This window comes from Mobula hypostoma, chromosome 14 (genome assembly GCF_963921235.1).
Source record: "Mobula hypostoma chromosome 14, sMobHyp1.1, whole genome shotgun sequence".
Classification (NCBI taxonomy): Eukaryota; Metazoa; Chordata; class Chondrichthyes; order Myliobatiformes; family Myliobatidae; genus Mobula; species Mobula hypostoma.
In genome coordinates this window covers 16507578-16522055 of record NC_086110.1, presented here as the reverse complement: position 1 = coordinate 16522055, position 14478 = coordinate 16507578, and the positions used below count along the sequence as shown (strand labels likewise).

The 14478-nt window shown below is 47.1% G+C and overlaps 1 protein-coding gene across 1 annotated transcript in view; it reads left to right on the top strand.

The window, feature by feature from the left end:
* LOC134356594 (adhesion G-protein coupled receptor G2-like) overlaps positions 1 to 5956 on the top strand; it is a 36050-nt gene extending 30094 nt beyond the window's left edge. Inside the window, exons 5-8 of the mRNA XM_063067554.1 lie at positions 201 to 300; positions 3961 to 4058; positions 4351 to 4426; positions 5779 to 5956. Of these exons, the coding sequence (XP_062923624.1) occupies positions 201 to 300; positions 3961 to 4058; positions 4351 to 4426; positions 5779 to 5956 (452 nt within the window). The remainder of the gene's footprint in view (positions 1 to 200; positions 301 to 3960; positions 4059 to 4350; positions 4427 to 5778) is intronic.
* Positions 5957 to 14478: the final 8522 nt, after the last annotated feature.

The following is a 14478-nucleotide window of genomic DNA, read 5'->3' as shown; positions in this document are numbered from 1 at the left end:
GATTTTTAAAACTCATTCTTCTTCATCTTTCATCTGCTATTCCTGGACATGGATTGAATGCAATAATTGGAAAATAATTCATCACAATGCCAAACCTCCAATCGATAAAGCAATTACAGCTTAATATTCTCAACAGCATACATAGTGAATTATAAGTGACGACAACAGGATGAATATGTGTCATTTTCTTCTATTGACAGGCATCCCTGCTGTGGTGGTGTCTTTGTGCATTGCAGTGGACAAGAACAATTATGGATGGTTTCAAATCAAAACGCAGGACATTCACAGCTCTGTTTCCATGTAGGTCTTGTTAACCATGCCAACAGCAATAATGTTGATATTTATCTCCATTGCTCAGTCTGTGACTAGAATTTCAGCTGAGCTAGATGTGCATCGAGCCAAACAGGCAAGGGTGCTCTGAGGTTCTGAGCCAGCTGACATTGGGCATTAGATGGTGGGAAACAGGTTCAGATTAGCTATTCAGATTTGGCCTCCTCTACTGTAAAGATGAAGCCACACTCAGGTTGGAGGAACAACACCTTATATTCCGTCTGGGTAGCCTCCAACCTGATGGCATGAACATTGACTTCTCTAACTTCCGCTAGGCCCCACCTCCCCCTCGTAACCCATCTGGTACTCATTTTTAAGCACACATTCTTTCTCTCACTCTCCTTTTTCTCCCTCTGTCCCTCTGAATATACCTCTTGCCCATCCTCTGGGTCACCCCCGCCCCCCCGTCTTTCTTACCGGACCTCCTGTCCCATGATCCTCTCGTATCCCCTTTTGCCTATCACCTGTCCAGCTCTCGGCTCCATCCCTCCCCCTCCTGTCTTCTCCTATCATTTTGCATCTCCCCCTCCCCCTCCAGCTTTCAAATCCCTTCCTCACTCTTCCTTCAGTTAGTCCTGACGAAGGGTCTCGGCCTGAAACGTTGACTGCGCCTCTTCCTATAGATGCTACTTGGCCTGCTGCGTTCACCAGCAACTTTGATGTGTGTTGCTTGAATTTCCAGCATCTGCAGAATTCCTGTTGTTTCAGATTAGCTATGTTGTCCCCAACAATCAAACATCCCACGGGCAGTTTTTATCATGGAGAGACATTGGAGGGTGACCAGTAGGCCGGTAAAGCATCAATATCCTTTGGATAGAGTTAGAGTTTATTCTTCAGTAACTCAGTATTAGATGGAGAAACATCATACCATGTTTGCCATTTCCTTTCCGTGAACAAAGGAGATAAATGGTTGCAGTGACTTAGATGCGGAACAGTATGTGGCATGTTATCGGAGGAGGTTACTTATCAACTTTCCATGAACTCACTTCAATAAACTAATTGTCTTCCCTCCCCACCCCTGTCACAAATGATGGACCTGAAACATAAGGAAAGGATTAAGTTAAAGCTTTTTCTGTTCAAGATGCATTTTTGGGCTAGATATCACTTTGCAGTGATTGGTCAGGGCACTGAACATAAAAATTTGGAACAAACAAGAGAAAATCTGCAGATGCTGGAAATCTGAGCAACACACACAAAATGCTGGAGGAACTCAGCAGAACAGGCTGCACCTAAGGAAAAAAGCACAGTCAGCATTTCGGGTCGAAACTCTTCAACACCACTGGAGAAAAATTGCTGAGCAGTAGATCTGAAAGTTGGGAGGAGGGGAAAGAGAAACACCAGGTGATAGTTGAAACTTGGGGAGGGACGGATGAAGCAAAGAGCTAGGAAGTTGATTGGTGAAAGAGACAGAGGTCCATGGAAAAAAGAAGAAAGTGGGGGAGCACCAGAGGGACGCAATGAGTGAGCAAGGAGACAACATGAGAGAGGGAAAAGGGAACGGGAAATGGTGAAGTGGTGGGGGAGGGTCAGTCATTAATGGAAGTCTGAGAAATCAATCTTCATGCCATCAGGTTGGAGGCTACCCAAATGGAATATAAGCTGTTGTTCCTCCAACACCCTATCACGACACTGGAAGAGGCGATGTATGGGCATATTGGAATGGGAAGGGGAATTATAATGGGTGGCCACTGGGTGATCCCACTTGTTCTGGCGGACGGAGTCTAGATGCTCGGCGAAGCGATCTCCTAATCTACGTTGGGCCTCGCCAATGTACAGGAGGCCACACCAGGAGCACCAAACACTATATACCGCCAACAGACTCACGGGTGAAGTGTTGCCTCACCTGGAAGGACTGTTTGAGCCCTGTATGGTAGTGAGGGAGGAGGTGTAGAGGCAGGTGTAGCACTTGTTCTGCTTGCCAGTGCCAGAAGGGAGGTCAGTGGGGAAGGATGATGGACAAGGGAGTCACATAGGGAGTGATCCCTGTGGAAAGCAGAAAGTGGCGGTGGGGGTGGGGAGGGAAAAATGTGTTTGGTGGTGGGATCCAGTTGGAGATGGCAGAAGTTTCGGAGAATTATGTGCTGGACATGCAGGCTCGTGGGGTGGTAGGTGAGGACAAGAGGAACCCTATTCCTGGTAGGGTGGCAGAAGGATCGGGTAAGAGCAAACATGGGTGAAATGGAAGAGATGCGAATGAGGGCAGCATTGATGGTGGAGGAAGGGAAATCACTTTCGTTGAAAAAGGAGGACATCTCCTTCATTCTAGAATGAAATGCCTTGTTCTGAGAGCAGATGCGGCAGAGACAGGAATTGAGAGATGGGGATGGCGTTTTTCAAGTAGCAGGGTATAACGAGGTACAGTCCAGGTAGCTGTGAGGGTCCGTTAGTTTAGAATTGAGATCGGTGGATAAGCTGTCTCCAAAGATAGAGACAGTGAGATTGAGAAGGGGAAGGGAAGTGTCGGAAATGGACCGGGTGAATTTGAGGGCACGGTGAAATTTGGAGCAAACTGGATGAAATAGACAAGTTCAGCACAGGTGCAGGAAGCAGCACCAATGCAGTCGTCAATGTAGCATGGAAAAGTGCGGGACGGTCACTGAAGGTTTGGAACACAGACTGTTTCACGTAACCGACAGACAGGCAGGCATACCATAACTGGGAGTCATGCGAGTGCCCATGGCTACCCCTTTTGTTTGAAGGAAGTGCGAGGAATAAAACTTGGGAAGTCATGTGTGCAGTTGTATAAAACCTTGGTTCGGCCACATTTGGAGAATGGTGCACCGTTCTGATTGCCCCATTACAGGAAAGATGTGGAGTCTTTGCAGAGGGTGCAAAGACGTACTCCAGGATGTAACATGGGTTACAGAATATTAACTCTCAGAAGGGGTTGAACAAACTGGAATTATTTTCTCTGGAGCCTCAGGGTTTGAGGGGTAACCTGATAGAAGTAAATAAAATTATGGAGATACAGGTACAGTAGATAATGAAAACCTTTTTCCTGGTGTAGAAATGTCTAACATTAGAGGGCATAGGTTTAAGATGTGGGGAAGAAAGTCTCATGGATGTTTCCCAGGAAAGGCTTTAGACACAGGGAGTAGAAGGTGCCTGGAACGTACTGCCATGGGAGGAGGTAGAAGTAGATAAGGTGGTAAGATTTTGGAGGCATTTAGACAGGCACATGATCATACAAGGAGTAGAGGGATATATTCCTCATGCAGTGGAATGGGATTAATCTAATTTGACATTGGGGCTGATACAGGCATTGTGGAACAAAGGGTCTGTTTCTGTGCTGGTCTGTGTTCTATGTTCAGAGACCTCATAGTGTTAAAACATTTCTCCAGAGTGTTGGAGCTTGTTAGGCAGTGGATCAGAACACTGGATGTAATGGGAAATTATTTCCAGACAAAATCTGCAAATTGAATACTTCATAGTTTATATATTTTCACACAGGTGCTGGATAACAAATGATAAAGTGCATTATGTTACAAACTGTGGCTTTTTTGGCATGATATGGCTTTGGAACCTGACAATGCTAATCACCGTCTGTGTCAAGTTAGTTCAGATGAGAAAAGGAATCTATTCTGTGTCAAGATCTGTGTGGAAGGATCTGTGGACTGTCCTCGGCCTCAGTTATTTGCTGGGCATCACATGGGCTTTGCCGTTGATTTCACATGGACCAGTGTACGTGGTTCAAACGTACCTGTTTTGCATCTTAAACTCCCTGCAAGGTTAGTGAGAGATTTACCAGGTATGTTGTGGCAATTATAAATTAACGGCTATACAATGGTAACAAATCTTGAAATATTTCTGCTGTTTTATTAACTTGTTAATGTTTCAATTACTTATTTTAAAAATGAGACGATTGAACTGAAAGGTTTTTTTAAATTAATGGTCACCAGAGGGTACATTTGATATGACTCATTTTATCAGAACTAAAATTACAAGCATTTTCAATAAATGTGGACAAATTCTGAAATAAGTTTAATATCTCAATGCTATTTTCTTCTTGAATCTTTGCAGGGTTTTTTATATTCTTGTGGTACTGCACCATAAAACTACCATCCAAAGAGCAAAGTTCAAATTATACATCAGATAAGTAAAGAAGAAATGGAAATGAAACTGCATTTGCTGGAAAAGACCCCGCTGATTATTAACTTTAATTAAGAGCAGCATTTATTATTTCAACTTGCCATAAAAATCAGAACCAATATCTCTGATTTCTCTTTGCATGTGTGACGTGCATTTTGCACTTGAAGATGTGCCTAGTAGTGATTTGTTGACCTAAAGAGTTATTCAGGTGTTCAATTGTTGAGCCACAATGGGACAATCAAAGCCAATAACGCCACTGAGCATATTTTTCCCACCCTCCCACCCCTACTTTCTGCTTTCTGCAGGCATCACTCCCTACAAGACTCCCTCGTCCATTCGTCTCTCCTCTCTGATCTCCCTCCTGGCACCTGTCCTTGCAAGTGGGACAAGTGCTGCACCTGCCCATACAGCTCCTCCCACAGGTCCCAAACAGTCACTCCAGGTGAGGCGACACTTCACCTGTGAGTCTGTTGGGGTCATTTACTGCGTCCGGTGCTGCTGGTATGGCCTCTTGTATATCAGTGAGACCCAGCATGGACTGGGATATCGCTTTGCCATGCACCTACTCTCCATCTGCCAGAATAAGTGGGATCTCCCAGTGGCCACCTATTTTAATTCCATTTCCCATTCCCATTCCGATATGTCTATCCCCAGCCTCCTCTACTATTGCGATGGGGCCACACTCAGGCTTGAGGAACAACACCTTGTATTCCGAATGGGTAGTCCCCAACCTGATGGCATGAACATCGGTTTCTCAAACTTCTGGTAATGTTCCCCCACCCCCCCACTTCAGCATTCCCCATCTCCTTTTCCCTCTCTCACCTTATCTCCTTGTCTACCCATTGTCTCCCTCTGGTGCTCCTCTCCCTTTTCTTTCTTCCATGACCTTCTGTTCTCTTCTATTACATTCCTCCTTCTCAATAAGTACATTTAATATCACAGAAATATACACAATATATATCCTGAAACGCTTTTTGTTTCACAAACATCCACAAAATCAGAGGAGTGTCCCAAAGAATGAATGACATTAAATGTTAGAACCCCAGCACCCCCTCCCCCAGCTACCCCTCCCCTCCCACGCAAAGCAGCATCAAGGCAACAAACTCCTCCGCAACCCCACCCACAAGTAGCATCAGCACCTTCCACCGAGCACTCAAGCGTACAGCAAGCGTCAATAAAGACACAGACTTGCAGTACCCCAAAACTATTCATTCACCCAGTAATTCGACACACCACAGGCGCTCTCTCTCTCCCTAATAAGGGAGAAAGAAATGCCCCCATTTCACAGCGAGAGCGGAGACGTAACAAACAACTCACTGACTTACGATGTTAAAAGTCTGTTGTGTCATTTTTTCCAAGCTCTGCGCCCAGAGAATCAGCCCTAGAAAGGCTCGGATTTCTGGACACACTGCCCACGGCAGCTAACCCGCTCCCCCCGATGTTCCGTGTTCTCCCGCGAAGCCTCAGTCAGGAGCACCGGCCTAGAACGAGCATGTCTCCAGAGCAACGAAAATACCACACCCTGAAGGAGTGCTAGTCTTCCAGGCCACATCCTTGGGATATCAAAAAGCGGCCGGTCATGAGGCCCTGAGGACAGGTCCCATTCCCGCAAAGAACCAAAGTCAGAGTGTAACTCCGGGTCAAGGTCTTCAAAAGAACCTTGAAAAGGGAAAAAAAGATATCAAAGATAGAAATAGAGCTGTTTCCATGGATGCAAACATAGGAGTCTCTGTTTAGCACCATCATCACTCCAGCCCCGTATCTCTTTCACCAGTCAACTTCCCAGCTGTTTATTTCTCCCCTCCCCCTTCAGGTTTCACCCATCACCTTGTGTTTCTCCCTCCCCTCTGCCCATCTTTTAAATCTACTCCTCAACCTTTTTCCCTCCAGTCATGATGAAGGGTATCGGCCTGAAACTTCTACTGTACTCTTTTCCTTAGAATCTGTTCCTCCTGCATTTTGTGGATGTTAATGATTTCAATGTTCAACTTGTACACATTAGTTACAAAAATCACCTACTACTGTAATTTGCAAACGTATCCTTCAGTTGTCGGAATATCTGGTTGAAATTTTGCCATCTTTATCGGCATTCTCCTTATAGGTTGGTTTCCTTGTCAATCATAAGCAGGTGGACACCTTTGTGCAGCACATGCAAAATGCCAGAGGAACTTAGCGAGTCAGGTCACATCTATGGAGGGAAATAAAGTCAAAGTCTTTGGCCAAAACCCTTTGTTTTTTACTTCGACAATCAACTCTTTGAGCTTCCCATCTTGAGCAGAGTGGAATTAGAAAGTGCAACCGATGTACTAGAAGATGAAAATTATATTACACTAACTAAAGCATAGCAGTTACCTTTTCTCACAATGATATACTCTCTGACTTACTTGAGCAATTTTAGGAAAAGGCATTGCTTTTTTAAAAAAAAGTGGTTTATTACGATTGGTGGCAGCTGCATGTATTTCTGCAGGATATAGAACATTTACAAGAAATTTTATATCCGTACAGGTGTCAATTCTAATCTATATTGTACTGATTATTATGTTCAGTAATGATCACCATTCCACGAACTTGCTTTAACATTTACATTGAAGAGTAAATTAATGGATCACCTGCTGAGAGTCGACACCCTGTCCCAGTGAATGGCAGTAAGGGTAACTCAGCTTTACCCGGTAGGGAAGGGCAAAGATCAGTTGGTATTTCGTGGCAGGAGGTTAATGGACCTGACATCAGATCTGTTTCTTTCTCAGAGCTGCCAGGATTCCAACCCAGATGTTACCTCTGAGAAGCCCTGCAACTCCGTCCCTCCTGTAACTCTCACCCTGGGACTCCCACCCCATTACACCTGCCACCCTGAGGTTCCCTTGCTCCCACCCCATTACACCTGCCACCCTGAGGTTCCCTCGCTCCCACCCCATTCACCGAGGCTCTTGCAACGTCACTCCCCCCTACCCACCCAGGGACTCCTCACTCCTGCCCCAGTCACCCTGGCACTCCCTGAATCCCACCCCATCACACTGAGGCTCTTCCAACTCCAACCCCCCCTTCACCCCCAGGGACCCCTCACTCCTGTCCCAGTCACCCTGGGACTCCCTCAATCCCAGTGTGGGATTCACACTGTTGCTCTTCCAACTCCGACCCCCCCCCCTTCACCCCCAGGGACCCTTCACTCCTGTCCCAAGGTTACCAGAGAGTGCTGGTTTGAAGTACTTGGTAAGTTTGCACTTTTAACCCCATACCTTATACATACAGTTCATACATAGTGAATACAATCGTGATATGACATTATCCATGTGCAAAGTACCAGCAACACAACATGTTCTCTTACAATGAATGGATCAACACCAGTCTCATCCCCCCGCCCCCGGATAATTACATGGATGAGGTGCGTGACAGGCAATTACACAGGGCTCTGTCCTCAGTGTCCCAGACTGTGAGCTGAGTGCAGCACCACAGAGGGTGGGAGGGGAGAGGAGAGGAGAGGAGAGGCTGGTGTGGGTGAAAAGGGAAACCAAGGCCCACACTCCCCTTCAGTACAACATGAAGGATCACACTGCTCGATTTCACAAAGGAGAAAGCCAGATATCCCTGGGTTCTGACCAATATTCATCACTCAAGAAACAGCTCCTGAACAGGTTTATTTGGCCATTAACACTCAGTTGTTTTTGAAGTCCTGTTGTGCTGTGTTGCCTGCATTGTTATAGTGACTGCCCTTCCCTGGCCGTGATTCACTTTTATGAAATTGGAGGAAGTTTCTTCTCCTGTTAAGACTCATTAACACGTAAAACTCACACTTAAATCACAAATGCCAGAATGTTACTCAGAGTGGAACTGAGTCTGATCGGGTGGTTTGTAAAGGGAATGAGTTTGATCCTTGTGACTGCGATTCCAATGGAGAGAATGTGTGAACATTGCAATTTATTTCATTTTGTATATGGCAGCTTCTTTCTGCAATGGCAATAAAGTGTATCTACCTGCATTAAAGATTCTGCAGAGATTTGGGTTACAAAGAAGGAACATAAAATACATCTTACATTTTCTCACATTGTGGAAGGAGGCCATTTGGCCCATTCTGTATTTGCCAGCTCTTTGAGCAAGCCCATTAACCCTGTTTCCCCAGTTATTTCAGTGCATTGTGCCTCCCATACATGCCTGCCAGCTCCACCCAGATTCCTTTCTCACCTCGCTCCCACAGGGCAATTTACAGTGACGAGTTAATCTACCGCTATGCTCTTTTTTGGGATGTGGGAGCGGAAACTCCAGCAGTCACTGGACGATCATACGGACTCCACACAGACAGCACTGCAGGACAGGGCTGAGCCTGGGTAGCTGGTACCATGAGGTAGTCACACTACCTGCTGAGCCACAGGTGGCAACAGTAATCTTATCGTGAGGGACAGGAATGAGGAGGGGCCAGGATTCTGAAGTGTGTTACACAGAGACGCTCTGTAGATCTCGTAAGAGATAAAATTGCAGGGAAGATGCTGACCTCAGGTTGCCCATCAAACAAATGCTCCTGTTCCATTTAAGAGTGGTGTTTAGGGTATTTCTGGGTGTGTGGGGTGTTCAGTGATTGCACCTCTGGTGAGAGGACTTGTCATGACCTTTCTGGAGCAGCGCTGTCACCTTTGGACACCACCAGACACTCAGGTCTCACAAAGTAGTTGTCTGCATGCGACAGTGGCCACACCCCGGTACACTGTTTCTACAGGTGGGCTAAACCAGGAGAGAGAAGCCAGTGGGCCTCGTACCCCGGAGAGATAGGGACATGCCTATCCAAGCATGTGAAGTCAGCTCTGGTGGACAGTGAGCTCCAATGGCTAGGAAGGAAATTCTGTAACGCTTCATGGAGAGTGAAGCAGGTAACAGGGCACAGATAAGTCATGGCCATCTACTGCAACCAAGGAAGCCCCCAGTCTGTGATGACCACTTGAACCACTGGACACGGACTTCAGAGGTCAAGAAAGTGGAACTGCCCCAGTGCAACAGCTTTTCCACTTTAAGAACTCTCCCCACAGGTCTTCTGTTGTTATTGGACACAACGGACAACCAACCACTGCAGGATGTTTGTGATCCCATTGCCAGGGTTCACCTCAAAAACGGCTAAATACACAAAGAGAAAAAGGGTCTACTACTTTCCCAGTGTATATGGCAAATGAACTCTTCTTGGGCTTCCTGTACCAGAACCTGGCTGGAAGCCCGAGAAAAGTTTATACATAAAGAGTTGTTGAATATCTATTTGTTTATTTGAAGAGGGATGGGTTGCTGCTGAAGGCTGAGGTGTTTAGGTGTGAAGATAACTTGCAACTTGCAGTTTGCAGTAAAGCGACAGCATCTCTAGTTTATCGAGTTGCCCTTCCATCCACTCCACAGACACGACTTGGGTCAACTCTGGAGGCTTCCATTAGGTGTTACTGCAGAAGCAATTACCCTGTCCTACTGAGAGAGAGGTAGTATAACTGATAGCAGGCTGGCATATTTGAAATTGACCCTGGCATTATTTCTCTTCTCTCTCTGGAAATATCAGCTGCTCTGAATCTTCTGAAAGAAAAGCTTATGAAAGGTTCAAGAAACTAGGTACTGGTGGAGCACTAGAAAATTACAAGTGTGCCAGGAAGGAGCTCTAGAATTAAATTAGGAGAGCTAGAAGGGGCCATGACGAGGAGGATTAAGGAAAACCCCAAGGCATTCTACAAGTATGTGAAGAGCAAGCAGATGAGCCCGGTCAGAATAGGACCGATCAGGAGCAAGAGTGGAAACATGCACATGGAGCTGGAGGAGGTAATGGAGGTACTTAATGAATACTTTGCTTCAGTGTTCACCAGTGAAAAGGACCTTGGCAATCGTGGGGATGACTTGTAGCAGACTGACACATTTGACTGTATAGTTATTAAGAAAGAGGATGTGCAGGAGCTTTTGAAAGGTTTTGAAAGTTAGATAAGTCACTGGGACCAGACAGGGTATACCCCAGGATACTGTGGAAGCGAGGGAAGAGATTGTTGAGCCTCTGGCAATGATCTTTGCATCATCAATGGGGACAGGAGAAGTACCAGAGGATTGGAAGTTTGCAAACGTTGCTTCCTTGTTCAAGAAACAGAGTAGAGATAAGCCAGGAAATTATAGACCAATAAGGCTTACTTCAGTGTGGGCAAGTTGTTGGAAACGATCCTGAGAGGCAGGATTTATGAGCATTTGGAGAGACATAATTTGATTATGGATGGCTTTGTCAAGGGCAGGTCATCCCTTATGAGCCTGATTGAATTCTTTGAGGATGAAGGTAGAGCGGTGAGTGTAGTGTATATGGATTTCAGTAAGGCATTTGAGAAGGTTCGCCATACGAGGCTCATTCAGAAAGTAATGAGGCCTGGGATCTAAGAAGAGCTTGCTTTGTGGATCCAGAATTGGCTTGCCATCAGAAGGCAAATGGTGTTTCACGGCAATCTGCTCCGGGCACCCCCCTTTATGATTTTTATAAATGACCTCAATGAGAAAATAGAAGGGTGGGTTAGTAAGTTTGCAGATGGCACAAAAAAAATAGGGGGTGTTGTGGATAGTCTGGAGGGTTGTCAGAGGTTATATTATTTTCTCTGCAGAATACGAACCATCAATCGGATGCAGAACTGGTCTGAGAAGTGACAGATGCAGCTCAACCCAGATAAGAGTGAAGTGGTTCATTTCGGTACTTCAAATTTGAAGACAGAATATAATATTAATGGTAAGACACTTGGCAATGTGGAGGATCAGCAAGATCTTCAGGTCTGTATCTATAAGATACTCAAAGCTGCTGTGCAGGTTGACAGTGTTGTTAAGAAGGCAAATGGTGTGTTGGCCTTCATCAACCATGGGAATGAGTTCAAGAACCATGAGGTAATGTTACAGCTATACAAGACCTTAGTTTGACCCCACTTGGAGTACTGTGTTCAGTTCTGATCATCTCATTACACCAGGCAGGATGTGGACACTATTGAGAGTGCAGAGGAGATTTACAAGGATGTTACCTGGGTTGGAGAGCATGCCTTATGAGGATAGGTTGAGTAAACTTTCCCTTTTCTCCTTTTTTTTTAATTAAATAAAATTCTTTATTACAAATGTCGGTGCTATACAATATTTACAAAACCAGTGACTAACATATTACTACACTACAAACACACAATACATGTTAAACCAATATATTGCCATCCTCATCAATGATGGCATTTACACCCCGCGGAGCCCAACAGTCCCGGAACACCTCTACGGTCGCCGTGGACTGTGCGTATTCCTTTTCAATGTTCACCCGGGCACGAACATACCCCCTAAACATAGCCAGGCAGTCCGCCCGGGGAGAACCTCCTGCCACCCTTTTCCAGGAGCCACGGATGGCAATTTTCGCCAGCCCCAGGAGCAAGTTGACAAGGACATCCTCATCCCTCTGTGCCCCCCTCCTTACTGGATGACCATATATGAATAGGGTGGGACTGAAATGCAACCAGAAGGCGAGAAGCAGCCCACGCAAATACGCGAAAAGGGGCTGCAGCCTCACACACTCCACGTACATATGGTACACGGTCTCCTCCAGCCCGCAGAAGTGACACGCGGCTGGGAGATCCGTGTACAGACTAAAGAACTTATTGCAGGGCACCGCTTTGTGCAGCACCCTCCAGCCGAGATCCCCAAGGTGCATGGGGAGGACTGGAAAGGCTGTAAGGCTGTAATGCTGGAAAGGTTCAGGAAAACTCACTGGCACAATCTGGCAACAAACAGCTGAAAACACAGGACTGAAATACACTGAGCAATAAACAGAGAGGCAGATGATAGGTGGAGCACAATGAGTCACAGGTAGCAGCAATACAGGTAATAACGAGAAACATGAGAGACGCAGTACTCAGTAATACAGGGGCCGGAGTAGAGCAGGAGCAGGGACGGGAGCACATGGCAATACAAAACCACAGACTGACAGTTGGGGGAAAATGCACAAAAAGATAAAGTTCATCTGGAGTTACCGACAGTAACACCCTCCCCACCCACCCCCCACCCCGTCTGCGGATGCCTCCCGGAATGACAGCAGGTAGAGCTGAGTGCTGGTGATGAAAGCCCTAACAAGAGAGGGTTCCAGGATGTTACAGGTGGGGACCCAGCACCTCTCCTCAGGACTGTAGCCCTCCCAGTCCACAAGGTTCTGGAGGCCACGGCCCCAGCGACAAATCAGTCAATGCACCATGAAGGCCTCTGACCCATTGATGAGTCGTGGGTTGGGGGGGAGGGGGTGGTGTTTGGGGACAGGACACGGGGCTGGATCATGAAAGGCTTGATGTGGGACACATGGAAGGGGGGATGAATGTGGCGGAGAGTGGAGGGGGGCTTGAGACGGACGGCAGCAGGGCTGATGACTTAAGCAATGGGAAAGGGGCTGATGAAGTGAGGGGCGAGCTGGCAGGAATCCAGCTTGAGGGGCAGGTCTCGGGTTGAAAGCCACACATGCTGTCCCTGGCAGTAACGTGGGACCTTGGAGCGATGACGGTCAGCTTGACCCTAGCAGAGGCACGGAGAAGAGCAGAGCAAGTCTACCTCCACGTCCGCTGACAACGGCTGTTGAATGCCTCGGTAGATGGAATGCCAACCTCCTTCTCCTGGGCAGGAAACAGTGGAGGTTGGTAGCCAAGGCAGCACTCAAAGGGGGACAGACTGGTGAATGAGGATGAATGAGAGTTTATGGCATACTCGGCCCAGGGTAGCCGCTGACTCCACGCAGAGGGTTTCTGGGAGATCAGACTCTGCAATACTCTCTAGCTGTTGGTTGGCCCATTTGGTCTGGCCATTGGTCTGTGGGTGGAATCCTGAAGACAGGCTCAGAGGCACCCAGAAGATTACAGAATGCCCTCCAGAAGTTGGATGTGAATTGAAAGCCTCTGTCTGACACAACATCTACAGGTAACCCATGTAATTTAAAAACATGCAGTACTAGTAACTTGGCTGTTTCTTCGGCCGAGGGGAGTTTATTTAAAGGAATGAAGTGTACAGACTTGGAGAAATGATCAACTACTGTGAGGATGGTGGTGTTTCCATCTGATGGGGGAAGACCGGTGACAAGATCCAGGGCAATGTGGGACCAGGGTCTCTTGGGGATAGACAGGGGTTGTAACAGACCAGCAGGTGACCAGTTAAAGTTCTTGACTTGAGCACAGACCGAGCAGGCTGAGACAAAGTTGTGGATGTCATCCCCCATGGAGGGCCACTAGAACCACTGACTGATGAAGGCCTGAGTATGCTTGGAAGAATGACCCCACTGCAATACCTGTGAGCGGACAGAGCTGGGAACATAAACACGGTTAGTGGGACATTGACGAGGGGCTGCCTCGCTCTGTTGAGCAGTTTGCACCATGGCTTCAATGTCCCATTGCACTGCATCCATGAGACAGTGAGCAGGGAGGATGACATTGGGTACCTCAGGGGTCTCAGGGGAGGGAAATCTTCAGGAGAGGACATCAGGTTTTCCATTCTTGGAACCTGGGCGGAAGGACAGGGTAAAGTTGAATCTTGAGGAAAACAGGAACCAATGAGCTTGACAGGAGTTAAGATGCTTGGCAGTACAGATATATTCCAGATTCTTGTGATCAGTCCAGACTAAGAATGGCATCTTTTCTCCCTCCAGCCAATGCCTCCACTCCTCCAGAGCTAGCTTCACAGCCAGCAGCTCCCGGTTTCCAACATCGCAATTCCGCTCCGTGGGAGTGAGGTGGCGAGAGAAGGTGGCGCAGGGGGGTACCTTCTCATCCATGGCCGAACGCTGAGAGAGAACAGCTCCTACACTAATGTCAGACGCATCCACCTCCACAATGAACTGCCAGTCGGTGTCGGGTTGAGTCAGGATGAGGGCAGAGGTGAAACGTTCCTTCAGGTCAGAGAATGCTTTTTCAGCAGCAGGGGATCAGGAGTATCTGACAGCCGATGAGGTAAGAGCAGTGAGGGGTACAGACAGTGTACTGTATTTTCTGATGAAGCGGTGATAGAGGTTAGTGAAGCCCAAGAAGCGTTGCAACTCCCGACGAGTCGAGGGTTGGGGCCTTTCAACCACCGCCTTGA